We start from the raw sequence: 27,407 nt of genomic DNA, 5'->3' as shown, positions 1-27,407 counted from the left end.
CTGTATGATAAAATGTAAAAAAAAAGAAAAAAAAACGAACAATTACGTGATTCAAAGTTGGATAATATTGAGCTATTCTTGTAAATAAAGGTGGGGAGAGGCAAAGAAAACTGAATGTGGGGCTGCATCGATGATCGTCCAAGGAAATATTGGGCCAACGTTATGCCTTCTCAGTTTATACCGAGCTCACCGTTCAGGTAACACGTATCGACTGTAGCCGGTCACTCTTCGAGTCTCGTTTCGTTTCGTTCCGTTCTCCAATTGTTCACTCGTGACCACTCGTATTCGACAAAGGATTCGGATAAAGACGAATTTTCTTGCATTTCTGTAAGTAAGTGCTTGACATTGTAACCAATGACTTTCTTCTTTTTTCCTTTTTGCTTTGCTTGTTCCTTTCGAATGTACACTCACATAATATGTTTTGACAGTGACTCGTCACTACAGAATAACTCTTAAGAGTTACATTTATTATTACACGCAAAGGTTATGTCTTACCTTATCTTATATAAGGTTATCTTGATATTCCTTCGAATGATAAAACGAAGTAAAGAAGCTTCGATTTCGCTTATCGTACATCCTATACATATTACGGTGCTCTATATAATTTACGCAAAGAATTAGTTGAGTATGATACCGACGTTCAAATTGGCAAGTTACATTTATATTTTCAAAATTATTAATTCTTTTTGCGTAACGGTGTATTTCGTAATAAGACGAGTTCGTGTTAGAAATAAATCTCTGTTTTCTGAAAATGGACGTTGAGTAAGTAGAAATAGGTACACACGATGATATATAATTGATATGATATCTAATTGATCAATGTCTGACATATAATGTAAATTTAAAAAAAAATGTAATCGTAACTGCTAAAAACTAACGAATGCCAAACTTTCTAAGTGAAGCAATACTCGAACGTAATAGTGACCGAGATTTTATAACGTGGAATAGAGTGATTCAACGTATATGTGTATTGTAGAACTTTAAAGTTACAAACAAATTTATGATCTGTACACTGACTATAAAAAGTTATGTGTTTAAAATACAGAATATTCGGTTCTAATCTGGCGTTAAATGTTATATACTTGAATAGTCTTGTCAGTATTAAGCGCCGAACAGAGCAAGATACCAAATGTGGAATACTGGAAATGCGTGGATATAAAGTAGTAGTTGAAACGTTACAGTTAATTTTGATATGAAATGTTACTTTTAGACTAATGCATTTTTTGCATTGCCTTATATTGTGTATTAAGTACTTATCTTAGTATGATTAAGTAATTATCAGTATTATCAGCAGTACTCGATATCAGTGTTAAGTACATACATCGATTTGGCTGTTGAATATTTCATAAATACCGAATGTTGAATGTCGAATATTAAGTACACAATGTGAAGTGTCTCGTGCCTGTAAGTATCACAGAGTAAATATCCAATGTGATGTGTCGAGATGTGTTGAGTAAAGATTACTGAGAATCTCTAACGTGTATTGAGTATCAAATATTACCTAAGTCCCGGCAATGAGTGTCAAACATCAAGTACCTGAGCATATTGAATGTTAAGTACTTATTAAGCGCCAAAGCGACGAATGCTGAAAGTGCTGAAAAAATGACTAAATATGCAATTAGTACCTTTTCAATTATCAATGAACTGCGGATTTTTACTTAGATTTCTACTTATATAAACCTGATTAGACGAAATCTAAGTAGAAATTTATTTCATTTGCAATTTTAGATTCCCCATAGATACATAAAAATCCGCAGTCTCGTTAATAAATAACAAATATTAATTTTCCATGATTAACACGGAATGTCCAGTATCTACGAAACGTATGAGAATTTGAAAGGTGCGTGAAACTATGAATAGGAATGACACATCAATGGAATGATTTAGGAATTTATATTTCGATACATATTATATCACGATACACCTCAGGGTAACAGAAAATTCCAAAGACGCGAGTTTTTACGTATTTTCTGATCGATGCTATTTTGTCGATTACGTAACGATCAATGTCGTTTTGAAAATTGAGAATTAGAAATTTTTGGTCCTTCCATTACAAAACGTTTTGTCAAGAGCAACGAAACAGAAGCTGATATTCTCAACAGAGGAAGAAAGAAGAAAAGAATTCTCAACAGAGAAAGCGAGACGTTTACCATTCCTCTTATTGCCAAGGTTCTTTTTTCTAAAGTAATCAAGCTTCATACGTTTCAGTTTCTTTGTCAATACGTTGTTGCGTCTCTGCATCGTCGTAAAAGTTATTGCAACATCGCCTTCCAAAGATTCTGCAAACATAATTTTCCTTCTTTTATACAGGGATCATTTTGAAAGGATCTGTTACACTCATTGCTTTAAACATTAACCTGAGTGTCATAATTAATAGTCGCTAAGCAAATGTAGATAACATTGAAAGGATAGAAGCAAAACTTTCAACGTAATTTATTTGATTTTGTCTTGTGAATATTTTCTTTTGCGGAAAACCACCCGATTATATTTCATATTTTTAAGCCACAGAAGCGTATAATAATACAAAGATATAGCGTGAACTTAACATTCGAATAAATGACACCGTATGCTTTTTTATATAAAAATCGGATTACATGTAGATCAACCTAGAAAACCTATCATTTGCCTAGTCTCATCACGAACACTCTCCGCTATGATTGTTTCGTAAGTCAACCTGTGTTTCTGTAATCTACTCTAATTATTCGATACTCATTGTCTTGACATCCCCATTTGATGATCGCATGCAAACTGTCTGACTTCTTTTTGTCATTTGTTTCACGGAAGCAGTAACATAACTGAGTTATTATGTGCGAAGTTAAGATATATTACTGTAATTTTCAATGACGAATCTCGGTGCGCTACAAACACGCAGATTTGTTTGCGATGTTTTTCCAAATACTGTAATTAATACTTTAACAAATGGCGTAATTCTTCCTTTTATTTCGACTCTATCTCGATTACTATTTTTTAATTAAATAAAAAACAAAAAAATAACTCCAAAAGAATGGAACGTGAAATTACAAAACAAAATTGGGGCTATTACTTCCCTTTCTCTGTATCCTTCGAAATACTGCTTTATTGAAAAATTAAATACCATGATTGTATTACACGTTCCTAATAATTAACGACACTGCTTTGGGCATGCTTTAGAAAGTAGAATTTCGAACGAATACGAATATACTACAGTTTGGGAACGAATAGGAAAATAAAAGGAAAATACACGTTGTTGTGACAACTTAGTACACATAGTACACATTTTGACAGCCGTAGAACGCCTTCTCCGCTTCCTTCGTGTGATTTATAATTTACGCTACAATTTTCGTTCCAGTGGTACAACTCTTTTTTCCGGTACACTATTTATGTCACCATTTTTTGTATATATATATGCGATATCTCTGCAACTTCTTGACATAAATCTGACATGGAAATTGTCTTCTACTCGTAACTTGTTATTTTTCCCTTTTTGTTTAAACGAGCTTCTAGCAAACGAAAAATCGCCATAATTTTGCAAAACTGGACGATACCAGATTTCTCGTCATAATATAGGAATTTCCTTGCAAACGAAATTTAATAATTTTGTCTCTCCCTTTCTTTGTGCATATAGCGAACAAAAGTTTGCCAAAATTGAAAACTTTAGTTAAATACAAGACAATGGCAGAATCAAAAACGGAGGACATCCCCGATAGAATAGCAGAAACATTCGAAGGACAGAACATCCTAATCACCGGTGGGACTGGTTTTCTTGGAAAAGTCGTCATCGAAAAATTACTCAGATGTGTACAAAACACGAAACAAATTTACATGTTGATCAGGACGAAGAAGGAAAAAGATCCGAAACATCGTTTGGAGGAAATCTTCAATTCGCCGGTAAGATATCTCTTTCGTCGCGTAAAATATAATTAACTTGTGTTCGTTGATTGTGAATTCTTAATTTGAGTTGGTTAATTAAATTTTTTAATGGAATAAATAAAATCGACATTGTCATTCGAGCATTCTATATCCAAATCTATGTTTTCAAACAGAGTCAATACCAGCGAACATATAGAATTCTAGATTGACATTCAACAAATATTTTACACCGAAATGTATTTAAACGATGCAGACGATATTGCATAAGTACGAAGAACAAGCAATTAAGCCACATGTGTATACGTAAACAGGTTTCTCGTAACCCGTTTTCTACGTAAGAGAATTCTTCCTGACCTAATTTTTTGGCTAGAGATATTTAGTCCACTGTTGCCATACTCTTCAAAAGATATTTAAAAAATTTACAAATGCAAGTCTTGCTAAAATTGCATGGAAACTCATTTTCATCCCAGTTTCCTCAGAAACTGTTACAATTGTTGCGTTAGGAATATACATTTTACTGTTTTTAATTTATATTTCAAACACAAATACGTAGAGAAAATTTAATTAGTTAAGTGTTACGTATCGCCTGTGCGATAAAGATAGACTTAGATGTGTGCAATTTCTTTGAAGAAGTTGTTTTCACTCCTGGAAAAGGAAGACAATTTTTTTAGACACGATTGTGTAGGAATATCTAAAGTTTCAACAAATAATAAAATTCCAAGACATTATAAAATACTCTATGTATTTACTTTTGTCAAATAAGAAAATATTACTTAAACATTGACCTTTCTTAAATACTATGACGAAACAATGTCACGTAGTAGACTGCAGACGAAAATTATATACCAGTGAAAAGGCTACGAGAAAGAATCTGATCTGTACAGATGCAAGATGATTGATATTGCGCAAGGAATCGTGTTCTTCGCATATTCTTCGAATGAAATTACAGCCATCATTCCTGAAATTATTATTACATCGTGAAAGAAAGAAAGATTTCTTCTTTCACTTATATGAATTACCAAGAGTCAATCGGTCACATATTATGACATGGTTGTAAATAACATAGAAATAAAAGAACGCACGTAATAATCAGTGAAATATTTTGTGTATAACTTATAATGTCATGTTTGAAAAAAAAAAAAAAGAGAAATTACTCGTCATCCGTCGAGTCATCTTCATTTCCTGCGGAGTGGAACATATTTCGAAATTACGTTCATAATAACTGTAATGTGAATCGCTGAAATTTTCGTGGATTTGGTTACCAACAACGAAATTCACCACATGTAAGTAAAAGTAAGGCGGTGCGTTTTGTTACGAGACAAAAATCCGAGAAACTAAGTCAAGGCCCTATAACATAGAGAAGAGGATGGCAAACGTTATTATTACCATTATTATCAAGTCTTGTGTCCGGTGAAAGTTCTTATTTTTCTTGTACTGGTGTATTATATCATATTTTTCCTGCTACTGGCCTCTGGACCCCTTTCTAACATTCATATATACGTACACTCAACATAGGCTAAAGAATTTAGTTGTGAATTACATATATCAATTAGTGAGAAACTGGTTACAGACGAAATTTTTATAGTAGAAGCATATGTAATGAATAGTATTCAGTAATAATTTTATATATAAAATATTCAGTAAACAATAGTATTCGAATTTGGAAAAAATTTTCTGACAAACGTTGCATTAATTTTTTACTAACAAGTAGAACAAAGTAAGATAGGACCCAAGAATCCAAGGATCCAAAATGAATCCATTGATATATTAAGCTTTAAATTTTAAGAGGTCAGTCTCATAAATTGAGCAAAATAATTCATACAAATGTAATTCCACTCTGATTTAGAAATCATTTATTTTAGCTTTTTGAGAAAGTGAAGAGACAAAGGGGTGCAGAGGTACTTAAAAAATCAGTAACTGTTGTAAGTGGAGATGTATCGTTACCTGGGCTTGGAATTTCCTCAGAAGATAGAAAGATGCTTTGTGAAAAGATAAATATCGTGTACCATGCAGCTGCCACAGTACGGTAACGTGGTGCAAAATGAAGTATATTTGGATTATGTGTAAATAACTTGAAAATAATATTCGATTTAATCATTGAACTGTTACAGATTTGATGAATTGCTGAAGAAAGCGGTATTACTGAACACACGTGGTACAAAGCAAATGTTAGAATTAGCCAAGGAGATGAAACATCTGAAACTGTTTGCTCATATCAGTACAGCATATTGTCATCTTGAAGAAAAGGTACTATAACATATTATACTTATTTATGGTAATATATACTTGGAGTAATATATAATTTTCTTCTAGATTTTAAGAGAGAAACCATATCCACCACCTGCAGATCCTCATAAAATAATCAAATGTGTTGAATGGATGGATGATGATGTAGTTGAAGCTATGACAGATAAAATTTTAGGACACCTTCCCAATACATATGCCTTTACCAAAGCTTTGTCCGAAGGCTTGGTTGAAGAAGCAATGCCACATATTCCAGCAATTATATTAAGGTATAGATAAAAATAATTTTTGCAGAGTATAAAGTATTTTTAATCATGGAAGATTATTTTACCCCCCAGACCAAGTATAGTTATACCTATATGGAAAGAACCAGTGCCAGGATGGACAGATAATATCAATGGTCCCACAGGACTTTTAATTGGTGCTGGTAAAGGTGTTATTCGAACAATGTATTGTAATGACAGTAGTTATGCAGATTATCTTCCTGTTGATATTGCGGTAAATGCAATTCTTGCCAGTTCTTGGAATTTTATATATTGCAAGGACCATGAAAAGAGAGTTTATAATCTTACAAGTAGCAGTGAATTTAAGGTGTATTATCTTTTAATAAAAGTAATTTTGGATAATGATTTATACATGTAGTTAATAATTCAGTTTGTTTCAACATGGAAATGTTAGGTATCATGGGCAGAGATTATTGCCAGAGGTCGAAAAATAACAGAAAAGGTACCTTTGAATGGGGTTGTTTGGTACCCAGGTGGCAGTATGAAAAAATCAAGACTCATGCACAATATATGTGTTCTACTCTTTCATATGATACCCGCATACCTCATAGACGGACTTATTTTTCTTGCAGGCTATAAACCAATGTAAGTATACCTAAGTACATCTAAATATTGCAATTATTGAACTACAGATGTTAAATTATTTGCAAATCAAAACACTTTGACCACATTAAAGGACATAAAACTCTTACTATAAACAGTATGTGTCGTGTACAACGCCGAATACAAAAAGGTTTCGAAGTATTCGAGTATTACGCCAACAACCAATGGGACTTCGACAATTCGAATATATTCGAACTAAGGAATAAACTTAATCCTGTGGAATATAAGAAATATCAGCTACACGGGAAAGACATGGATATAGACGCATATTTCGAGACATGTATACGAGCAGCAAGAATTTACATTCTAAATGAACCACCGGAAACTTTGCCAGCTGCTCGAAGACACTTGAGGATGTAAGATCTATTTGTGAAATGATTCTCAAATCCTATCAATTTTAATAAATTTTTATATTTCTGTTGCAGCATGTATTGGGTTGACGTGATTACGAAGATACTTTTCTTCGTGTTACTAATCTATATGGTAGCATCCTGGAGTGAAAGTTTCAGAGCACTGCTAATAGGGAGTTGGTTATTTGTTACTCGAACTCTGTCGCACTAATTACTGATCTCTAGTTTTTAATACTTTTAGCAATTTAAATTTTTTCTACGAACAAATATAAAAATCCCAACAACAAACAACAAATATAAAACAAATATAAATTCCCTTTTTTTTGTTTACTGTTCCATACTTTTTTTTTTAATTAATTAAAATAGTTCATAAAAGACATTGTATTATACAATTACTTTTTGAATAAACGTTTGCAAATAAAGTAATATTTCATTAAATCATTTCACATGCTCTTCTCCAAAGCATTACGAAGGTAAATAAAAAGAATAAAATAGAGAATGATATTCTTACTGGAAAGTGATTTTTATTTATATCAAATATTGAAAGAGAATTACTCCCTTAAACAGATTCCTGTACAGGTGGTTCATAGCCTTCTGGTCTGTCAACCTTTGAGCCACTTTCACCCACTTCTTCACTTTTGCTACTAGCACCATCACCGTGGAGTTCTAGGAGTTTGCTCAATTCAAAACGTGGCTTCTTTAATACTTTAACCTGTAGTGTAATAAGTTTCTCATTTATATTTAAATCTATTTAAAATATTAAGCTTACAAGAACTGCTTATATACCTTGCGGATATAGACATCATGTAGTGGATAAATTCCTTGTGAAGCTTTTTCAATATCCTTGGCAGTAGCATCTGGTAAGAGTTTACTAACCACACCCTTTAAATCGCTCTTTGTAACGTCATTTGTAATCGTGTCTACCATCTTCTGTCTAATTTTCTTGACCTAAACATAAAAATATACGTACACATAAGTAACCTTATACATAAGTAATAACTTCATAATCTATATATATTAAATAAAAATGTTGCAACATCAATATCACTACTCTCTAATCCAAAAGTAATGTGGTAAGTGAGTGCATATTATTGTATGCAACTTTGTAAAACGCAAAAGTGTGTATACCACTTTCATGCACTTTAAGTTGCAAATATTGCAGATAAAACATGATAAGTTTATTTTGTATAAATACTAACTTGTGCATGTTGAGCATAACACGTTTTCCTGGTGCTCAGTTGATCTTTGTTTGTGAAACCAATACAGAAAACTCTGAGAAGATACCCATCAGTGGTTTTCACATCAACATTAGCTTCTATCAAGGTTTGCCATTTCTTAACCATGGACCTCAATTTATCTGTAGTTAAGTCCATACCATGGAAATTGGTTAACACATTACGATGCTGAACATCTTCAGCAATCAACCTAAATTTACGGAAAGATCTTTCGGCGTCTCCGTCATTTTGCAGATCAGCCAGGGAGACTTCAAATACTCTATATTTCAAACCTTCAGAGGCAATCTCTGTAAAACAATAAACATAATATTAATAAACAAAACATTATAAACTGTACAATATATTTTAAATAAATTTGTAGCAGTAACTAATTTTAATACTATTATTGGAATAATATTATGGTAAGTGTCTGCTTTTCTTTATGCAACATAAAACGCCATATAAAGTATTAATAAAACTTCTATGGAGCTGGAGTTGCAAAATTTTTGTTAACACAAAATATCTTACTTGTTCCTTGTGTTCTGTTGACCAACGTTTTGCCAACATGACGATTGGTAAACATAGATGGTGCCTTAACATCGTACCAATCTTTGCGGGTGAAGGGATCAACACTGTGAGAAAAGAAGAGTTAGGTTAGGATGGTTGAACTTTTAGGTTAGATATAACAATTCCTTATAATTTAATAATTTTGTGGTACTTGAAAACTTTAACTCAAAATTTAATTTGTTGAATTCATTGAAAGCATCAAATTCAATAAATTTCTATTGATATAACATTATTTAAAAAGAAGTCAATAAAATGAGTAATAAACATTAGAATTTTCAACTATACAATTAAAAATTATATTTAGATAAAATATACAACCTTTTAAAGTTATCTTTTATATAAACGAATAAATATTAACAAAATCGTAATATTAAACATGGAATATACGCATACATTTGACTGTTACGTGTAGAGAATCTATTTCAATATCAAGCATCTTTAGCGACATCAGACAGAAAATTACATTTTTTACATAAGAGATATTTAAAATACATCGAGGAAATATTATAATTTACTTACATCTTCTTTTTAACGCCCTTTTTACCTCCTTTCGAGAGCCCCTTGTTTTTACCGACCGCCATGACTAACGTTACACACGAAAAGAACCACGCTTACATTATAACGGAAACTGGCAGAGCGATCTATAAGTTATCGGCGTATACACGAACAGTGATTGGTTGAGCCATTTCGCTTCTATTTTGAATACAATTTTTTAAATAATATTTTACTTGTGATCATATAAAATCATTTAAAAACTAAATGCCTAATTATATATATTTATTATAAATAAATCCTTAATATTAATAAATGGGTATTAAAAATAAATATAAATAAGAATTTTCCAATACTGTTACTTAAACATCAACTTTAATATATTATTATACTAAACTTGGATATATAAAGGTATATGTACGTAGTAACAATAAAATTGAATAAAAAATATATTTTACTCTAAAGAAAATAATCCTGTATTTACAAGCTTTAATTATAATATAAGTTTATTTATATGTTGTAAGTTTAATGTGGATTAATTTAAAAATAAATTTCTATTTCTATAATCTATGATTTATTTTAAGGAATCTTATTTTAAACTGTTAATTAAATACATTAAATACAATTAAATATATTGACTATTGGAGATTATAAATGCATAATTGCAGTTTGTGCATACAGGTACGAAGTTTTCTGCTAAAGTTTGAGTTTTACTTAAGATATCGAATGTCGACAGCTGTTGGCCTTTGGCTAATTTCAGTACAATTCGAATTTTCGCATGTAAGACGGTGGGATTTATTTTTTTTTTTTTTCATCAAACGCAAATGCAATGTTCAACGTTCGTCTTTTTTCGCGATAAATTTCCTCGGTAAATGAGACGATTTTTAGCGGAATATATGTGCACGCAGTGGTCATTACGAAGACTTGTATCAAGTAGTTGGCCTATAAAATCGTTCTGATAATCATGAATCTCCACACGCTGTTTCAGGATTTCAATCCAAGGTAAAAATTATTGCACGCAGATTCTTTCTTTAAATTTTTTAAAATTTAAATGCTATTTCCAAATTAATAATAAATTTCCGTAATATAATGGTATTTTATATTTACTGGAACATACAAAATAGTTTAAAACATCGAGCGTTATTTCATGCATTTAAAGATTTATATTGTTTAATTTCTGATTCGATATTCTTCGCCAAACTATATGATTTCATTTGTAAACTTACGTAACTTTTAATAATTTGCATCAAGGGTCTATTAATATTTTTAATTTTAGTCTAAGATACACATTTTATCTGGGTCAGATGGTTACTTTAAACAAATAACTGCTACTTCATTCAACACATTTTATCATTGTTGAAAGATTGTTGACCTTTGTCGGAAATTATCGAAAGTAATACAGTTTCAATATTTTATCTATTTATGGTATATATTTTGTAATCATTGGAAACTATTATTTAAAATAATAAATACAATTGATAATAAATTTTATAAAACTCTGTAACATATTCTTTATGCAATTTTAAAAATGTTTATGAAAGTATATGCAACAAAATATACTAATCATTTCTAATTTATATTTTAGTAAATTTTTGGTACACTGCTGTTTGATGATATTTACAATCTTATTTGCACTTCGTTTGGATGGTTTCATAGAATGGAGTTATTGGACTGTATTTACTCCAATATGGTTCTGGAAAAGCATGGTAATTTTGGGTGCTACTGTTGGAAGTTATGTTTGGTGGAAGCATCCACATGCAAGATTGGAAGGAGATGCTTATATACATTATAAAGCAATGTTGATTACATTGGCATTACATTTGATTCTGTTAATGTTTGAATTGTTAGTATGTGATAAATTAGAATCTGAAAGACACCTTTGGATGCTTGTATTTATACCACTTATCTTCATCTCTGCTGTATCAATAGTTGTAAGTAATTTTTAATTGTGTACCTGGAAGGTATGGATTGATTCTACAGAAAATGTTCTTGTATTTTTAGGTTTGTATATGGGCTGCAAAGCACGATCGATTATTTGATTTTGAATTATTTTGTGCAGTAAATATTCTGCAATTTATTTTCTTAGCATTAAAACTGGATGGTATAATTACATGGAGCTGGGAAGTAGTGTTTGCTCCTCTTTGGGCACTGTTATCATTATCTTTAGTTGCAGTACTATATGCAATAGTGTTTGCTGCTGTTTTATTAAGAACTCCACAGATTAATGCCAGACAAAGGCGAACATCTTTGTACTCAGCATTGGCATATACATCTCTTGTGGTTCCAGTCCTAGTGTTCCAAGTAAGAATTACAATAATTTTCTTTTAATTAATTTTCTTCTTAGCGAATTTCATTAATACTATGATTTTATTCGTTCTAGGTACTATTAGCAAATAAATTAGATGGAGATATTTCACTGAATTATACAACAGTAGTAATGCCACTTTTAATATCTCATGTAACACTTATTTTTATGTCATTTGAGGCAAAAGGAGGAAACATATGTAAGACAACAATATCTGATATAGATTTCATATAAAATTAGATATCTTGAAATGATAAAATTATTACTATTAACACTTTAAGGACCGAATTCGCGTCTTTACTTCTCCAACGGTTGGGGACCGGAGACGTGAATTCACGTCTTATGTATTTCATATGATATCCTATAAAAATGTTAACTACTGTTAAATAAAACAGTAAAAAAGCAATGGATGCTATAAACAAAATGTTATGAATGTGTTTTTACATTACATGCTTGAATAATACGAATAATACAATCCCCAGAGTGTTAAGAAACAATTGTTACTTATTCTAGGGTGGTTTGGTGTTAGGAAAGATTTTTGTCATTTTCTATTGGGATTATGTCCATTGCTCCAAGAATATGGTAATATTTCTTATCAACCACGAAGTGAGCAGGACCAACCACCATCAGACCAACCAATGGTGTCGGAAAAGAATGAAAAATACGTTAAAAAAATCGACCTAATGAAACCCGTTGTACCTATAATTTCTATCGATATGCCGGATTGATTATATTGTTTAGGTATGCATAAATATACATAGATATAGATAATTAATGTCAATTTAAAAGAAATATTTTATATTACAGGGTCTATTCGGATATATGAAATATTTTTATCCATATGACTGGTTTATACCAGATGCGATATCTTACCAAGTGATGGATAGGTGCGTAAATAATAACAGAATTATAAAAAAAAGTGGGAAATTGTTATTTTCGGTACGATATGAAAGTCTTGTTATTGTTAAACATACTGTGCGCTAAGGCAATCATAATTATATTACCCATTTTATTCATGGGGTTTAAGCCTTACATGATCATTATAAAGATTTGGTAGAAAAGATCTTGAAAGGTTTTTTAATACGATCTACTTAAAGATCACGCGGAAGTTCAATATTGGATGCATCTACATGAAATGCCCCTAGAGCAAATTTAGCAGTCGCAGTGCTCAAAATCATTGTCTCTTAAAGCTGCATCAATTTTATGTCTATCCAAACACTTAAATTATGCGTAGAATAAGCAACCAACCCGTCCATTTGTTTGATTGCTCCTTTATAATGATATAGGATAATTGCCGACCTATTTTATTAAGCCTGTTATTCGTAAACTTTACGTAACGGTAGCATTATTATTACTTTGCCAAAAGTAGTAGGTATAAAATAATGGTGAATATGCCTAAACTGGTGCTAAAAAAATTAAAAATATCTTTGATATGTTTTATATGCAACTGTGAACTGTGTTTAAAATTGAAACTAAACCTCAGTGTATCGTGATCTGTACAGGGCTAAGCTTAATTTGTAATATATTATATTTTAAATAGATTTTCCTGCAGAGTGTCGTAAATGTACATTTGAAGCTTGTTACCAAGGAAAATCTTTCATGTAAATAATACTCCAAGTTTTAGGATTTGTTAGCACTGTACGGGTCATGTCCAGGAAGTTTATTATGTATATAGCTAAGTTTTGATTAATGTGTAACTGTCTGACTTTTCGTTAACATAAAATTTGTCAACATTGAATTATTTGCAAAAAAAATTTGTATGTATATATACTCATATATAAAGATAACATAAATAGTAGAAAGTAAAAACGAGTAAAGCTGTGAACGATATGAATAATTACGATTTTGCATTATGTTTTACATTTTCTTTTAAAGATTACCATTTTTATCTTACATTATTTAATATTCAAAATTTGTATTGTGAATAAGACATGGTTGTATTATTCGTCTAGTAAATTTCAAGAGATTGTCACAATTAATGAACAAAAATTGTTGACTACACGAAAAAATAATAAAATTAATTACATTTTATTTTTATTCTCTTGGAAACGTTTTATTATATTTATGAGCCCTTTTTCGAATAATTTTCATTTTAATAACAAATTTTAAACATACATCTGTGACGAGTCTGTTAATAATATATAGAACAAAAAACAAAAGTCATACATTTACATTAGAATAATTTTTCTACATGTTCCTAAAAGTTTCGCAATATTTCTCATAAAAATATTTATATTAATATTATCAGAGACCATTTTAATATGTAATATAAGCGTGTTCAAAGGGCTCTGTTACTTTAAATATTAAATTAATTTTGAGTACGATTACTATTTATCAGTTGCTTAACGGATGCTAATGAGTAATAAATACGTTTTATAATCGATGATGTTACAAATATATAGCATGTTGGTGGTACATATTGAATAATTTAAATTCTATCACCTTCCTTTTTAAATTGCTATTTATTTCATTGAAAACTGAAAATGTTATAATGTACATAAAAGTATAATATTTGTTCGACACGATCTACGTGTTATGTATTATAATATAAGAATTATTACGATATAAAAAGCGACGCAGATTCTTATTTACAATTAAAATATAATTTATCATAAACCTAGCTGAAATTTGCAAATTGTTCGAAACGTTAAGATTTTAATCGGCCTTAATGAGACAAGAGATTGGATATATCGGCTGGAATACAAGACTGAGCGCCTCGCATCTTTAAAGTAGCATAAGTAAAATGTAAAAAAAAAAAAGAAGATGAAACAAAATAATTGAAAAACAAGTAAATATTAAGGATATTAATTGTTAACGTTATTAGATATCGTAATTACCCGATCGTATACCCAATCAAAATTTTGAGATATCGTATACCCAATGATTTATTGTGTTATAATGTAGAAATAATGTACATACTCTGTTGTATTACAATAACATTATAGACTATATTAATTATTATGTATTATATATATCTATCATGCGTGACGATTGCTAAATATGTAGTGGTATTATTTTATTTTATATACACTACACGCAAGAGATACCATTATAATATAATAAAGTTTATATTTTTGGTATTAACAGACACGAGCAATTTTTACAATACGAGATTTTTTTCGGTATTGTTTTTTGTATGTATGAATCGCATGTGATCAATCGGTAACGTGTTGGATCGTTCATGCGTCAAAAAGTGTGGACATCTTTTTATCTCAATCATTAACATTGTGGTCTTCGGAAAGGCATTTTTGTGAACATCAATCCTAAGATTATTGGAAACCTATAATATGCATATAATATCTATGCTACAAATTATGATTTTTTACATTGTTTTTTTTTTTTTAATGTAAGGAATGGACGACAATTATGGATACATATCCATAATGTCCCGTTTATCATCTACTCACATTTTTGGTACATGCGCAAACTATTGTCGGCCACTAAGTGTATTTGCATCGTAATAAATTGCGTCGGTCATTAAGTCTCAACATAATGGTATATATTCAGGTACCCAAGTACGACCAAGGAGCAATGAGACATTCTTTGATACTTTTGCGACGTCAAGTTCGGAATCCTCTATCAATGACGTTTCCCAAACGTACAATATCCGCAAACGTTTTGCACACAGTGTAACAAATTCCAACAATCCTGAGCAACTAAACATGTTAAGGAAAACAGATCATCGTCGTTTAATTATTTTATTTTAATTAGGATTGACTAAAAAGAAACTACAATATAATAATACAGAAGTAAATAATATAAGATTTAAAAATATAATGTAATAGCTAGAAATATTGGAAAATTGAAAAAATGTTTCGCAATATAAAATTTGTTATTTCTATTCGTTACGTTTAAGCATTTGCTTATTGTATAGACAAATTTAATTAATGTGTTACGTACGTGATTTCACAATCACCCAAACCCACGGCGCTTAGGCGTGGACATCTTTGAGCGACAGAGAGTAATACGTGATCAAGTAAACTGGGTCCATAAGCTGCAATTACTAGCTCAATCAACCGGGGACACTGATAGCCAATACGTAACACGGTTGCTTCCGACGGCGCTTCCCCAAAGTATAGGTGCGTTATAGGAACGTACGGTGCAAATAATGGACTCTGATCGTCTTCGCTCGTCATATAGGACAATCTAATTTACAGTGAATTTCACATTTTACATAATATAAATATACCGCAATGTACCTGATAGAATTTAGATATTCCTTTTATACAAAAATATTTTATATCGTGAAATAATGTATCCCATATTAATCTGTTTAAATATTGTAGCTTTGTTACGATGCTCTGAAGGATTAACATAAGAACGAACGTTTACGGTACAAATAAATATATAACGTGTACTCACAGTATAAGATTTATGTTGGGCAAATGACTGGAAAAGGTAAACCAAGCTTTATCGCTGACTCGCGGAAGTGGTTTTGTCTCTGGATGCACTTCCAATCGCAGGGTTTCCAATTGCACCTGTTTTTCAGAACTCAAAGCTAATAGTAACTCGTCGCTAAGTAATGAATAGGACAGTGACAACTCTTGCAGGTATCGACAATAATTGACCAACGCCTTAATCCCTGCAAAAATTTGTTGATATCATATTGTTTTTATCATACTTCTTATAATCGTTAACGTTATTATTAACATCGAATGAGCTGAATTTTTTCAAGATGAAATTTAGGAAGCATTGGATTATTTCTTGTAGAATGAAAGTGAGTTAAACCTTCGGGTAACAATCGAGGAAATCCCTTAATTCGTAGAAGTTGCAAAGTTTTCGAAGAGTCCTCATCGCTTCCGGAACGATCCTTCCTTTGTTCGATCGAGTCTTTGTTTGATATTTTCATGATAGATTTGAACTTATCATTGTCGATGTCTAAGAAATCAGGCTTTGCAGTGCTCATTAGTGCCAGCATCTATCAGCAAACATTCCAACAGAAAAATTAATTAATTAACTTAAAAAATTTAATAATGTCTCTTTAAACTCCAAATAAAAGTTTCTTTTAGAATAGAGAAATCTAGTCAGGACTTATGGCAAAGATTTAAAATGGTACTTCTTCACCACTGAATTGATTTAGTATTCTTAATCAATCAAATGACACAATGATCAGCGCACTTCGTCCCTACTCATTTCACCATTAAATTTCATATATGTTTATCAAAAATTATCATAATTATCAATAATTTCCGTAATACGTTCAACTTCAACATCCTAATCAAATTACACCATCGAAACATATGTAAATCAATCCATCGTTAGTCCTTCCCAAAGACTTACAATCTATAACACATGATTAAATGGGTGCAATATATATTTACAAAAATAATACACTTTTATTTCATAGATGGTTCCATCTTTATCAAGAGGAATCACCAGTGAACATTATATCATTCCAGTTGCGACATTTGTATGATAATAACGTACACGGTTGAGCCCATTATTGAGTAAAAGTGTATCACATTTTTATATGTACCATCAATCTATGATATTATAAATCTTTTTATAAAAAGAATTAATTTTCACAGAGGCATAATGTTCACAATCTTATATTACAGACTATATTTACTTCCATCCCATTAGTTCTTCCCAAGATCTTACTTTCGCCGGTATAACAATCCTTAATTGTTCCTTAAAAAAATATATATTCCAAAGGAAGTTTCCAAAAAATTCCACAACTTGCACACTTTCTTTATACCACCAATACAGTTGATATAATTAATCTTATACTAGCCACAGAAACCATAAACCGGTCAAAATTTTCAATGAGTATCCGATTAGCGTGCAGACAGCCTCGATAGGCTCCACGCTACTATGATTCTTCAGGAACTCGTGGAACGGACAAAGTTGTTACGCCGAGGAATGCAATACCTTCGACTCATAGTTGAAGAGAGCTAGTTCGTACGGCCTCCGCCGCAGGAAGCGGTGAGAAAAAGCGAAAGGACGATTGGAAAGGCTGTTACAATCGTTGTGCAAGAGAAAACACTGATCGAATTGGGACCACGGAGAGGCTTGTGACTAGGACATGCACGTGCTAGGTATGCGCCGTTGCACTAGGTTCCGCAGGTAACTTTATAAGGAGTCTGTATATACTTTGAGCCGTATACCCAGGTAAAAGGATCGCTACATAGCTATAGAAAGCGGTCATGGACTAAGTAAAATGTTTTAAATGTTCCTTAACCTCTAGCTATATTGCTATTCACGTGCTAGCGTTTGCGGATCACGTGCATTGCCCGTATCAAGAGGATCTCCAGTTTGATAAATGATACTGCTAGTCAAGTTAAATAACTCTTCGTTACTCTTTTTCTTTTTTCAAAGTAGCACGACGTAGCGTATGTTTATAATAGAATCTATGACAGGACAGCAGGAAATTTTCAGCGTCAAGTGTTAAGTATACGCATATCAAATTCTAAATCTTCAGTGTTCTAAAGAGTACTAATCCTTTCTCTGAGAATTCAAAATCTTCAGTTTTCTAAAGTATTCTAATTCTTTCTTTGAGAATCCTAAATCTTGGGTCCACGAGGATCTTTTATCGTTCCAGCAGAATTTTCTCTAGAAATAAATAGAAATAACGATTTACTTAGTAATAATATCATATTTCAGTGAATTTGTGGAGAATTCTTTGTTTTTTTACACGTAAAAAAATGACGCGGAATTCGATAGATTCTGTGACATTTGACAGTCAAGAAGAAAAGAAAGGAACAAAGAATTTACATTATCAAAAATAAAATATATAAAAAAGATTATAACTGGATCGGAGAAACAATGAAAATAAATGAAACGAATATTAATCAAACGAAATAAATAATTACATAATCATTGCGTTGATGCGCATTTGTGCTGAAATATTAAATATTTTGCGGGCTTAATAAAACGTTTGTAATCTGTAAAAGGAGGTCATGGACTTGCAGAGACTGTTGCCGGTTCCCAGTAGACCATGCACGTGTTTTCCTTTGCGACTCACGTGTATCACGAAGAGAAAGGAAACTGATATAAATGACTAACTAATTAAACATCGTTCGATACCTACTCGATTGCCTTTACTTATCAAATACTTGTTTAAACACTTCATTCTTTATTCCTGTTAAAAAGATTATATTTCTTTCGATAGTATCCAGTAAGAAAATAAGCAACTTTTTCTATATTTTTTACAATTTATACATTTTATTTGATATACTGGATTTATATATTATATTATATTTTTAAAATTATTTAAAATATAGATACGTACAAATCTTAGAAAATGCAGAATAAATTTAGCTAACCCTTTACAAACTCATTTATAAAACTGCTAGTCGGAAGAACATGGTTAGAACGACAAATATAAGTAACAGCGGTGAAAGTCAAGCTTCGTTAAACGTTAAATTCGTCATATTTTACCCGATACGCGATGCGGTAAGTTCTAAGCAGACATTAAATAACAAGTGCTACTGCACGAATCTACTAAACAGTTTACCGTTTCATCCAACGTAATTGTAACGTTGTACCATTTAAAGAGTGTTATTCCAAAGCATTCGATCAATGTATCTAACATCGATAATAAATTGTCCATCTTTGATACGATATACAAAAAAGAGGCTCAAGCCTAAGCTTAAATTTACAATTTTTCATATTATGCATACACCAACCAATCATTCAGTGTTCTAGAAAATTCGAATTATACAGATCAAAATGCAAAAAAATATTTACATATAAAAAGATATAAAGAACATTACCTATTATCCCGGTTGTGACTGAATTTTACGTTCCTTAAGAACGGTGATTTGCGAGTGAGCGCGAATCGCGGGACACAAGCTGACAGATGGAACGAAAGCTCTTTGCGGAGGAGAGTCGTGTTCTTTGGAAGCGAAACCCATTTACTTTTGCAGTGGCTCGCCGCCAGCATTCGATTCGGTTGCCCGTCAGTTAAACTGTTACCTGAAACAGCACGCGTATTGTTAACACACTGTCGTCATACACCTGAACAATGAACTCATTTCTCCAAGTAATGCTTCATTACACCAAGCACTGCTTCGCTAACTGGCCACGGATCTAGTTTATCTGGCCAACTATATCGGAAAATATATTTTTCTATGAAATCACAATTATCATTTCTTTTCTCCATTGAATACAAATGAAATACAAATACCTGTCACTGATATAGAAACATTTTATGAATATGAATATTATACATGTTATATAAAAACGTTTCGAGATTTCATTAACATTCTAATGAAACAGTCATTTATTATAAAAATACATTCAGTAAAAAACGAATATATATAGCATGAATTGTGATCTTAAATATATGTAGTTAGCGTAAAAGATGGTCTCATTAAATATTGTAGCTTAGTAATATAATCAATAATTAACTGTTCAAATATTCTGGACATCTTTGTGAAGTGTATGTATGGAATAAATATCTAGTAACTTTTATATACATTTTCAGACTGATCTTAAATTTTCAGAATCTGAAAACCTATATAATAGCTACAAGATATTTAGTACAAATATATACATCACATCATAATCATAATTCAGAGATCACAAAGGTATTTAAATATTCAATTATTCAGTACATTAAGCACAAATGGCTGTCCATATCGTATATTAATTCTTTCTTTTAATCTTAAATATATCGTAACTTCAAATTGATTTCAAATTTAATGAAGAAGAAGAATGAGGAAATTCCAAAATATTTCATATAACATGTACAATATATTCCTACAAGATATCTGTGCTAAGTATTCAAAAATTTTCGCGTGTCATCGTATACATATGTAAGTAGTAAGTACATATAACACTAAAGATTCACTTCATAAGATCAGTTTCAAGAACTCTGGTGGGAGAAGGTAGCCAGTCAACGAATCAAGATCTGGTCCAGTTCACGCGGCACTGCTACGATCGTTAATAACGCTTCGCCGTTTCCAATCAAAAAACTATTTCTATGTATTACAACTTTCCTTGTCACGGAACGTTACGCAGCGAATCCTGCAACCTGACCGTCGAATTTCAACATCATGTTACTACGCATATCCCCCTTTAGAATCGTCCGAATTGCTTGCCCAATAATTGATCACACCTACTAATACGCAGATATTCGTGTTTTGTGGTACGTCGAAGCGAAACGACACGCAATGTTCTCCAAATACCAATTTGCCAAGTATGTATGTATTTTCGTTTTTCTCGTTGAGGAATCTCCAGTTCTACGCGGTAACTCTATAACGGACTTCTCGAGACCGATAGAATTTTTTGTTTTAGTAGATATTTTTCGTTAAACGCACGTCCCTACAAACCGGTCTCGAGTTAATACTGTGCTCAGTTGCTCACTGCGCCTACGGTGTTCTGCCTGACGCACGCGACACTGCTAAAGGCAGCTGAAATAGATACACGTGTTTCACAGCTCACGTGTACCCTGCGTATTGATACCTGTATGTGCATAGGCATTCGCCCATGGCTATCCCATGTATACATGTATCGTTCACCCGATATGCGTCATCATCGCTGCGTGTCGTTCTTTCTGTATCTCTATTTTGGGAAAATGCCGGACCTGATTATTGTTTTTAGGAGTTGAAAGTTAGGAATTAATGACTAACAAATTATTTGAAAAATATAGGAACGATGTCTTTCGAGTTTAATCGAATAGAAAAGTATACTTTCGCTTTGTATGGAATTTTGTGTTGACCTCTGACGGCTAATGTTGCGTTAACGCAGCGTTTCATTCGCGATCTGTTTTCCATCTAAATTTTAACATTACCCTTCTGAAAGGGAATTAATATTTCTCCAATACTATTTCTTCTACGTAGATTCTAAAATTTTATGAAATGTAAAGTCAAAGTGCTTACGATATAATTATGATAGACCTGTTTAATTTGATAATTTAACGTTCTTGAAAGTTGATAAGTTAGCGTGTGACAAATTAGTTAAAAAGAAATTAGATCGCAATTTAGTAAATGGATCTTATATTGCAATAAATACATATCATTAAAATATAAGTAGTGTTTAAATACATTTTTGATGATTTGACATGATGATTGAATATGATTTTACTACGTGATGTGTATTCCACGCTTTTTATGAACAGAGTATAAAAAAAGAGAGTATGCATAAAGAGACACAGACGCGAAGAAGAGTAAGCAAAACAACAAAGCTAATAAATTTTAATAGTTCTTTTTTAAAAATTTTTCAGAAATTTTCTTTTACATTTAAAGTATTTTTAAATTACTATTCTCTTATTGAAAAGAAGACTTTAGCCATTATCTTGTCTGATATAAGAAATCTTAAATATTATAGAAGTAATTGTTTACCTTTATAGTTTATTACACAAAACATGAATAAGCGTATCTCTTCTTTTTTATTGGATCTTATCTTACGAAGATCTGGAAAGATCTCCTGTAAACAACAAAATGGCTTTTACTGAATTTGATAAATAATAATGGTATATTAAGGGAATTTTATAAGAAGATCAAGAATTACTAATTTCATTATTAATAATTACTTTATCTAAAATTGCGATCGTCACGATACATGTAATGTATTTATTCGTGACGTTTAATTAATATCACGCCTCATATAATTTATTTGTTATGATGACGTCTTATAGATGAGTTGTTAATTTACTTAGAAAACCTAATAGCGTTTCAAACGACCAGTAGAAGCGGAAAGATACAGTCACTATCGAACATTTTTTTGAAAACAAGAATACGTAGAAAAGATGAAGATAAAAGAAAAGAGTTAGAACGTGTAACTTAGACCAAATGAGAATGACTAATGAATGATTACGATGCTCAGGAACGTAATATTTATGGGTACATTCTTTAATTTAATTAATTTTCATTTCTCTCACAAATATTTTTGCTACTCTACACACAATTGAATCTTAAAAATTAATCAAACGAGTAATTTCATTTAAATTACTTCACCGCCATAATGCATATTGAAATGAGATATTTAATAAATTGTCGAATTATATATATTTTTCTTTTACATTATTTTTAAATAATGTAAAGTGATATATTGATAGTAATTACATATATTTTAAATATTTCTTACTGAAATTAAATTTAATTATTTGGAATAAATGAAGAATGTGTGTAAGTTCTATCGATGCTAATTTACCGTAGTGATCCAGAAAATCATAAGGCAGATGCAATTTCTAGTAGTTAGATTGCAGTATGATGGCGCTAGTAGGTAAAACCAAGCGAAATATGAAACGCTCAATTATTTTCTGATTCACGCGATGCATTTGTGTCATCGTGTCTAACCTGTGTGAAAAGGGTTCATATCAATAGTGGAAGGAAAATAAAACAATCTCTTGACAGGTGCCACCACGAAAATAAAAATGGCAAAATGTTTAGGTTGTGGATACTTTCTAATATTTCTTATCGTAAATTTAGGTAAGATAAAAAAGATACGTAAAATTTTATTTCTACAATATAATTGAATAAAAGATTAAATATAAGATCTTTTTTCAATGAGTAATTTAATAAAGTGCAAAATTATAAACCTCCTATTTTGAAATAAAGTTAAACATAGGGAAAATGTTATGTATTAATTGGGAAATTTTTATCAATTAAAAACAGCTATTTCTTTGTTCATTACATAAATAAAAAAAAAAGACAGCAAAATTCTGCGATAAGAATTAATAGATATGTAACTGTCTGTTTTAGTGGCTGCAGAACGAATAAAAGATATGATTTATATGAATTTTGAAGGAGTTGCTGCCTGTTTCCGTAGACACAATGGAACACATCAATTTGGATGTTCTTGTAAGGTTATCATATATTAAATTGCATTATTTCATTGTGTAACTTTCTTTTAAATAATTTTAACCTTATTTGAACTAAATTAATTATTGATAACAGAGGTAAATTACATAAGATATTGTATTCTTTGTTATAGCAAGTAGGTCAGGAAGTGTTGGTGTTATTCACTTAGTAGAAGATGAAAATGATATCAGATGGCTTGAACACAATGCTAATGTTGGAGATTATACTGTAATTCTTACATTTTCTATGTTTACCAGAGACATATTACTTCGTTTAAGAAATACACATAATATAAATGGAGTTTTATTAACTAAAAATACCAGTCAACCACATCCTGAATATTATTCTCCTGAAGATACTTGTCCCAATCGATATGCAGGGTATAAAAAGTGCCAGGATTTGGAGTGGAATCCTTATGGATCCTCATTGCTCATGGAAGATTGGCCTTTTCCCATGTTTTATACAGAGGTTGTCTTTAAAATCTTATATAATTAATTTATTTTTAAAATTCATATATTTTATTGTTTAATTAATTATATCAATCTTCAATTTCAGAATCAAACACTGATAGAAGCTGTAAAATCTTGTTTTTTAAAACATAATGCACCTGATATGGAAAATCAACAGTACAGACCGCTGTGTGCACTAGAAATGAAGTCATTCATGTTTGCTGCAATTAACTCTGAATCTTGCATTAAACGTAGTGATTTTAAATTGAACTTCAATCCTACACAATTTTGTGATCCTTTAGGAGATAGGAATATATATTGGCCTTTAGCTCCCATAAATAGAGATAAAAACTCCATAATATTGGTAACAGCTAGATTAGATGCATCTTCTTTATTTGATGGAATATCACCTGGAGCAGGCAATGTGGTCACAGGATTAGTAACATTACTTGCTACAGCTTATTATTTAAATATATTAGCTAAGGATGCTGTAGTGAAAAGTAAGTATAACAGTGTACTATGTATAATATAAGCTATACATATAAAAATATTTTTAATTGCTCTTTATGTCCTTTTTTTCAGACACTAATGTGGTTTTCTCTTTATTAAATGGAGAAGCTTTTGACTATATAGGATCTAGTAGATTCATTTATGATTTGAAAGAAGGTAATTTCAATGCATTAGGTGGAGTAAATTTAAAGTTTGATGACATTAAAACTGTGATCGAATTTGGTCAACTGACTAAAGGAAAATTATTTCTTCATTCTAATAATGCGCAAAATGACGAAATGATAAAAAAGATACAAGTAGCGTTAAATGCTACGGTTTTGGAAGGCAGCGTTCCGCCTACGTCTATACAGAGTTTTTTAAAAGAAAAGCCAGATTTGACTGCTGTTGTTATAAGTGACCACGGTCGACAATTTAAAAACAAATATTACAATGGGATTTTGGATGACGCAGAAAGTCTTAGCTTCAATAGGTACTACATTTTAATGTTATATTTTTTTACATAAAGATTCTATTTTAAGGTTTGATTATATAAAGTATGTTGCTTTTTAGGAGCGATATAAATGGGCTCGCAACTGCTCTAGCAAAGATAGCAGTTTATGTCGCTGAAATCCTTTACAAAGACGTATTCGGTACCGGGTCTCTCGACGATAATGATTCTTACCAATCTATTGAACACCACATTTTGGAAATGTTGAAATGTTATTTAGAAAGTGCTAAATGCCCTTTGTTTCATGCTGCTTCGTCTCCAAACGCTAAATTAATTAATCAAGTTTTATCGCTATACGTTGGTGTACATAGGGTACCAAATATTGCCACAACACTAACTGGTCAACTTCTTGCATATCTGACTAGAGAGGAAGTTGCAAATATGACAGAAACAACATGTTATGAAAACCACCTTATTTGGATGGCTGGTGATAATAATTCAGGTTTATGTATAAATTCCAGTGTAAATTATAGCATAGCTATGAGTCCAGCATTTATTATTGATGGTAAGTTTGTTGACTAGTGAAAGCAGATATTTCAAAACAAAGTATTACAAAGTTTTTATGCTCTGAATAGGGTATGACATGAAATCTGGAATGTATTCAACCTGGACAGAATCTATATGGCAAACATTAAGTGTAAGAATGTTCCTGAAACCTTCAGCAGCTACCGAACAACTCACTATGATTTTAGGAAGTTCAGTAGCTGGTATATCATTTGTACTCGTATGGTTCATTAATTCCCGAGCGGATATATTGTTTAATTCAAGGTAATTTAATGATATTGAAATATGAAAATCCAAAATACTGATTTAGTTGTTTACTATGTTAAATATTAAAGAAATTTGTTTTAGAAGAGCAATAAACTGCTAGGGATACGCTGCGGACCACATATCAATGGCCAGGTTGGATTACTATCAAGAAGACGAGGATGTTCCAGTAACTAGCCTTTGAATGTATGTGTGGTACGCTCTCGGACAATTTTTATACCTCAATGTTGAAATATATTATGATGCCACCGATGTTTAATTCCGATATCATCGTGATGTTTCGACGGCTATTTAATCAAACTTTTGCACCTGTTGTTAGTATAATGAGAACGGATGTGCATCCGCTTAATTTGTCACGTCTCTTTCTCTGATATTACCGATGATTATACATATACAACACATTCGACCATAAACATTTTTATAAATGTGCGTTATGTGTATGAAATGAAACGATGCAATTTTTTTTAAATTCCGTAACAAAATTAATAAGGGAGTATTACGCCTGTATCTCGAGATAATCAGGGTACACTAGCACTAGAAAGTTTATTGAATTTTTGGTCTCATTAGGATTTTTTTGTACGCAATGATTAAACGTGTATATATATATATACATATATATATATACATATATATATATATATACACAGACACACACACGAATTTTATTTATACGCATAATTACATATAACATTTACAGCTAGTATGATCAATATAATACTTTGAACGATTATTATTTAATTTCATGCCCATTTTTCATGAACATTTAGTATTGTAAATGTCATGCATGTATTTGATTCATATTGTAGTGAATCGTTGATTATTTGCAGTACATTTATCGAGATTTTATAGGTAATAATTTTTGTAATTAATTTTATATTTCTCTGTTTATTTATTATAGTTATCCTATATCGGCAATGAATCGATGTTAGTGCAGGATATTTAATTTGTTTAACACAATTATTGCTCACGATACCTAAAACTAGACAATTGTACGAAATATCGAAATGCGATAATAATGTAATATACATAATGTAATCAAGTTTCTTTACCAATTGTTACGATAAGAACTTTAAGAATTTATTTAATAGAGAAATTTTCAATTGCAATAAATATTTTTTCTGATTAAAAGGCAATTTAAGGTTGTATATTCACTATCTCATGTTTTTAACGTGTCTTTTGCATATTTGCAATATTTATTTTTTAATTAATAGTTTTCCCTAATTTATAAGATCTAGATTATTCGATGTAGGAAGTGACGCAACAAAATTATGTAAAGCATAATTGAAGATTGGGGGATTCTTTTGTCAGAGATTAGAACGAATTGTTATAAGAAAATTCTACTCAAAGCTATTTGTAAATATATACACCAATTTGTACGTATTTTATAAAAACAATGTAAGTACGTTATAAGAGAGATGTTTACTAAATTCTTTGATTCTTTATTATAATCTAAACTGTAAACAATTAACTGTGATTATTTGCAATTCCATACTATTTTTAAAATATACGAGCATGATGAGCAATATATGTATATTTGA

General features: G+C 31.1%; 5 protein-coding genes and 1 long non-coding RNA gene across 20 annotated transcripts; 3 read left to right on the top strand and 3 right to left on the bottom strand.

Annotated features, from left to right (window-relative positions):
- Positions 1-159: 159 nt before the first annotated feature.
- On the top strand, positions 160-7,593 carry LOC138185122 (putative fatty acyl-CoA reductase CG5065). Of its 2 annotated transcripts, none has more exons than XM_069123816.1 (9): positions 160-327; positions 3,605-3,867; positions 5,712-5,875; positions 5,961-6,096; positions 6,163-6,362; positions 6,432-6,684; positions 6,772-6,962; positions 7,079-7,336; positions 7,406-7,593. In XM_069123816.1, the coding sequence occupies exons 2-9, from the start codon at positions 3,652-3,654 to the stop codon at positions 7,539-7,541; spliced, it is 1,554 nt and encodes a 517-aa protein (XP_068979917.1). In that variant the 5' UTR covers positions 160-327; positions 3,605-3,651; the 3' UTR covers positions 7,542-7,593. The 2 variants fall into 2 exon arrangements, with proteins under 2 accessions (XP_068979917.1, XP_068979918.1); XM_069123817.1 differs by having other exon boundaries at positions 160-331.
- On the bottom strand, positions 3,596-5,717 carry LOC138185130 (uncharacterized). The gene is made up of 2 exons (XR_011174540.1): positions 4,635-5,717; positions 3,596-4,491 (listed from the first exon to the last, which is right to left on the bottom strand). It is a non-coding gene; the product is annotated as an uncharacterized LOC138185130 (long non-coding RNA).
- A 229-nt stretch (positions 7,594-7,822) lies between the features above and the next one.
- Positions 7,823-9,784, bottom strand: RpS3A (ribosomal protein S3A). The gene is made up of 5 exons (XM_069123838.1): positions 9,631-9,784; positions 9,073-9,176; positions 8,530-8,852; positions 8,117-8,278; positions 7,823-8,042 (listed from the first exon to the last, which is right to left on the bottom strand). The coding sequence occupies exons 1-5, from the start codon at positions 9,690-9,692 to the stop codon at positions 7,890-7,892; spliced, it is 804 nt and encodes a 267-aa protein (XP_068979939.1). The 5' UTR covers positions 9,693-9,784; the 3' UTR covers positions 7,823-7,889.
- A 559-nt stretch (positions 9,785-10,343) lies between these two features.
- Positions 10,344-13,957, top strand: LOC138185126 (transmembrane protein 185A). Its single transcript, XM_069123824.1, has 6 exons — positions 10,344-10,605; positions 11,189-11,534; positions 11,605-11,904; positions 11,984-12,107; positions 12,422-12,649; positions 12,716-13,957. The coding sequence occupies exons 1-5, from the start codon at positions 10,568-10,570 to the stop codon at positions 12,634-12,636; spliced, it is 1,023 nt and encodes a 340-aa protein (XP_068979925.1). The 5' UTR covers positions 10,344-10,567; the 3' UTR covers positions 12,637-12,649; positions 12,716-13,957.
- An 818-nt stretch (positions 13,958-14,775) lies between these two features.
- On the bottom strand, positions 14,776-22,541 carry LOC138185127 (F-box/LRR-repeat protein 3). 11 transcript variants are annotated; one of them, XM_069123833.1, is made up of 8 exons: positions 22,386-22,541; positions 22,195-22,279; positions 19,624-19,825; positions 16,637-16,826; positions 16,271-16,490; positions 15,809-16,054; positions 15,316-15,564; positions 14,776-15,188 (listed from the first exon to the last, which is right to left on the bottom strand). In XM_069123833.1, exons 4-7 carry the CDS (start codon positions 16,824-16,826, stop codon positions 15,393-15,395), a joined length of 828 nt encoding a protein of 275 aa, XP_068979934.1. In that variant the 5' UTR covers positions 19,624-19,825; positions 22,195-22,279; positions 22,386-22,541; the 3' UTR covers positions 14,776-15,188; positions 15,316-15,392. The 11 variants fall into 11 exon arrangements, with proteins under 11 accessions (XP_068979934.1, XP_068979936.1, XP_068979926.1 ...); XM_069123835.1 differs by lacking the exons at positions 22,195-22,279; positions 22,386-22,541 and adding an exon at positions 20,683-21,211 and having other exon boundaries at positions 14,776-15,208; XM_069123825.1 differs by lacking the exons at positions 22,195-22,279; positions 22,386-22,541 and adding an exon at positions 20,683-21,211.
- A 445-nt stretch (positions 22,542-22,986) lies between these two features.
- Positions 22,987-27,014, top strand: Nct (Nicastrin). Of its 4 annotated transcripts, none has more exons than XM_069123812.1 (8): positions 22,987-23,283; positions 23,557-23,655; positions 23,789-24,123; positions 24,211-24,604; positions 24,687-25,083; positions 25,164-25,606; positions 25,677-25,869; positions 25,957-27,014. In XM_069123812.1, the coding sequence occupies exons 1-8, from the start codon at positions 23,229-23,231 to the stop codon at positions 25,970-25,972; spliced, it is 1,932 nt and encodes a 643-aa protein (XP_068979913.1). In that variant the 5' UTR covers positions 22,987-23,228; the 3' UTR covers positions 25,973-27,014. The 4 variants fall into 4 exon arrangements, with proteins under 4 accessions (XP_068979913.1, XP_068979912.1, XP_068979915.1 ...); XM_069123811.1 differs by having other exon boundaries at positions 22,990-23,283; positions 25,954-27,014; XM_069123814.1 differs by having other exon boundaries at positions 22,991-23,283; positions 25,941-27,014.
- Positions 27,015-27,407: the final 393 nt, after the last annotated feature.

This window comes from Bombus flavifrons, chromosome 11 (assembly GCF_040668555.2).
Source record: "Bombus flavifrons isolate JBK064 chromosome 11, iyBomFlav1_principal, whole genome shotgun sequence".
NCBI classification, from domain to species: Eukaryota; Metazoa; Arthropoda; class Insecta; order Hymenoptera; family Apidae; genus Bombus; species Bombus flavifrons.
Note: the sequence above shows the minus strand (reverse complement) of the source record. Positions and strands in the feature narration are given on the sequence as shown.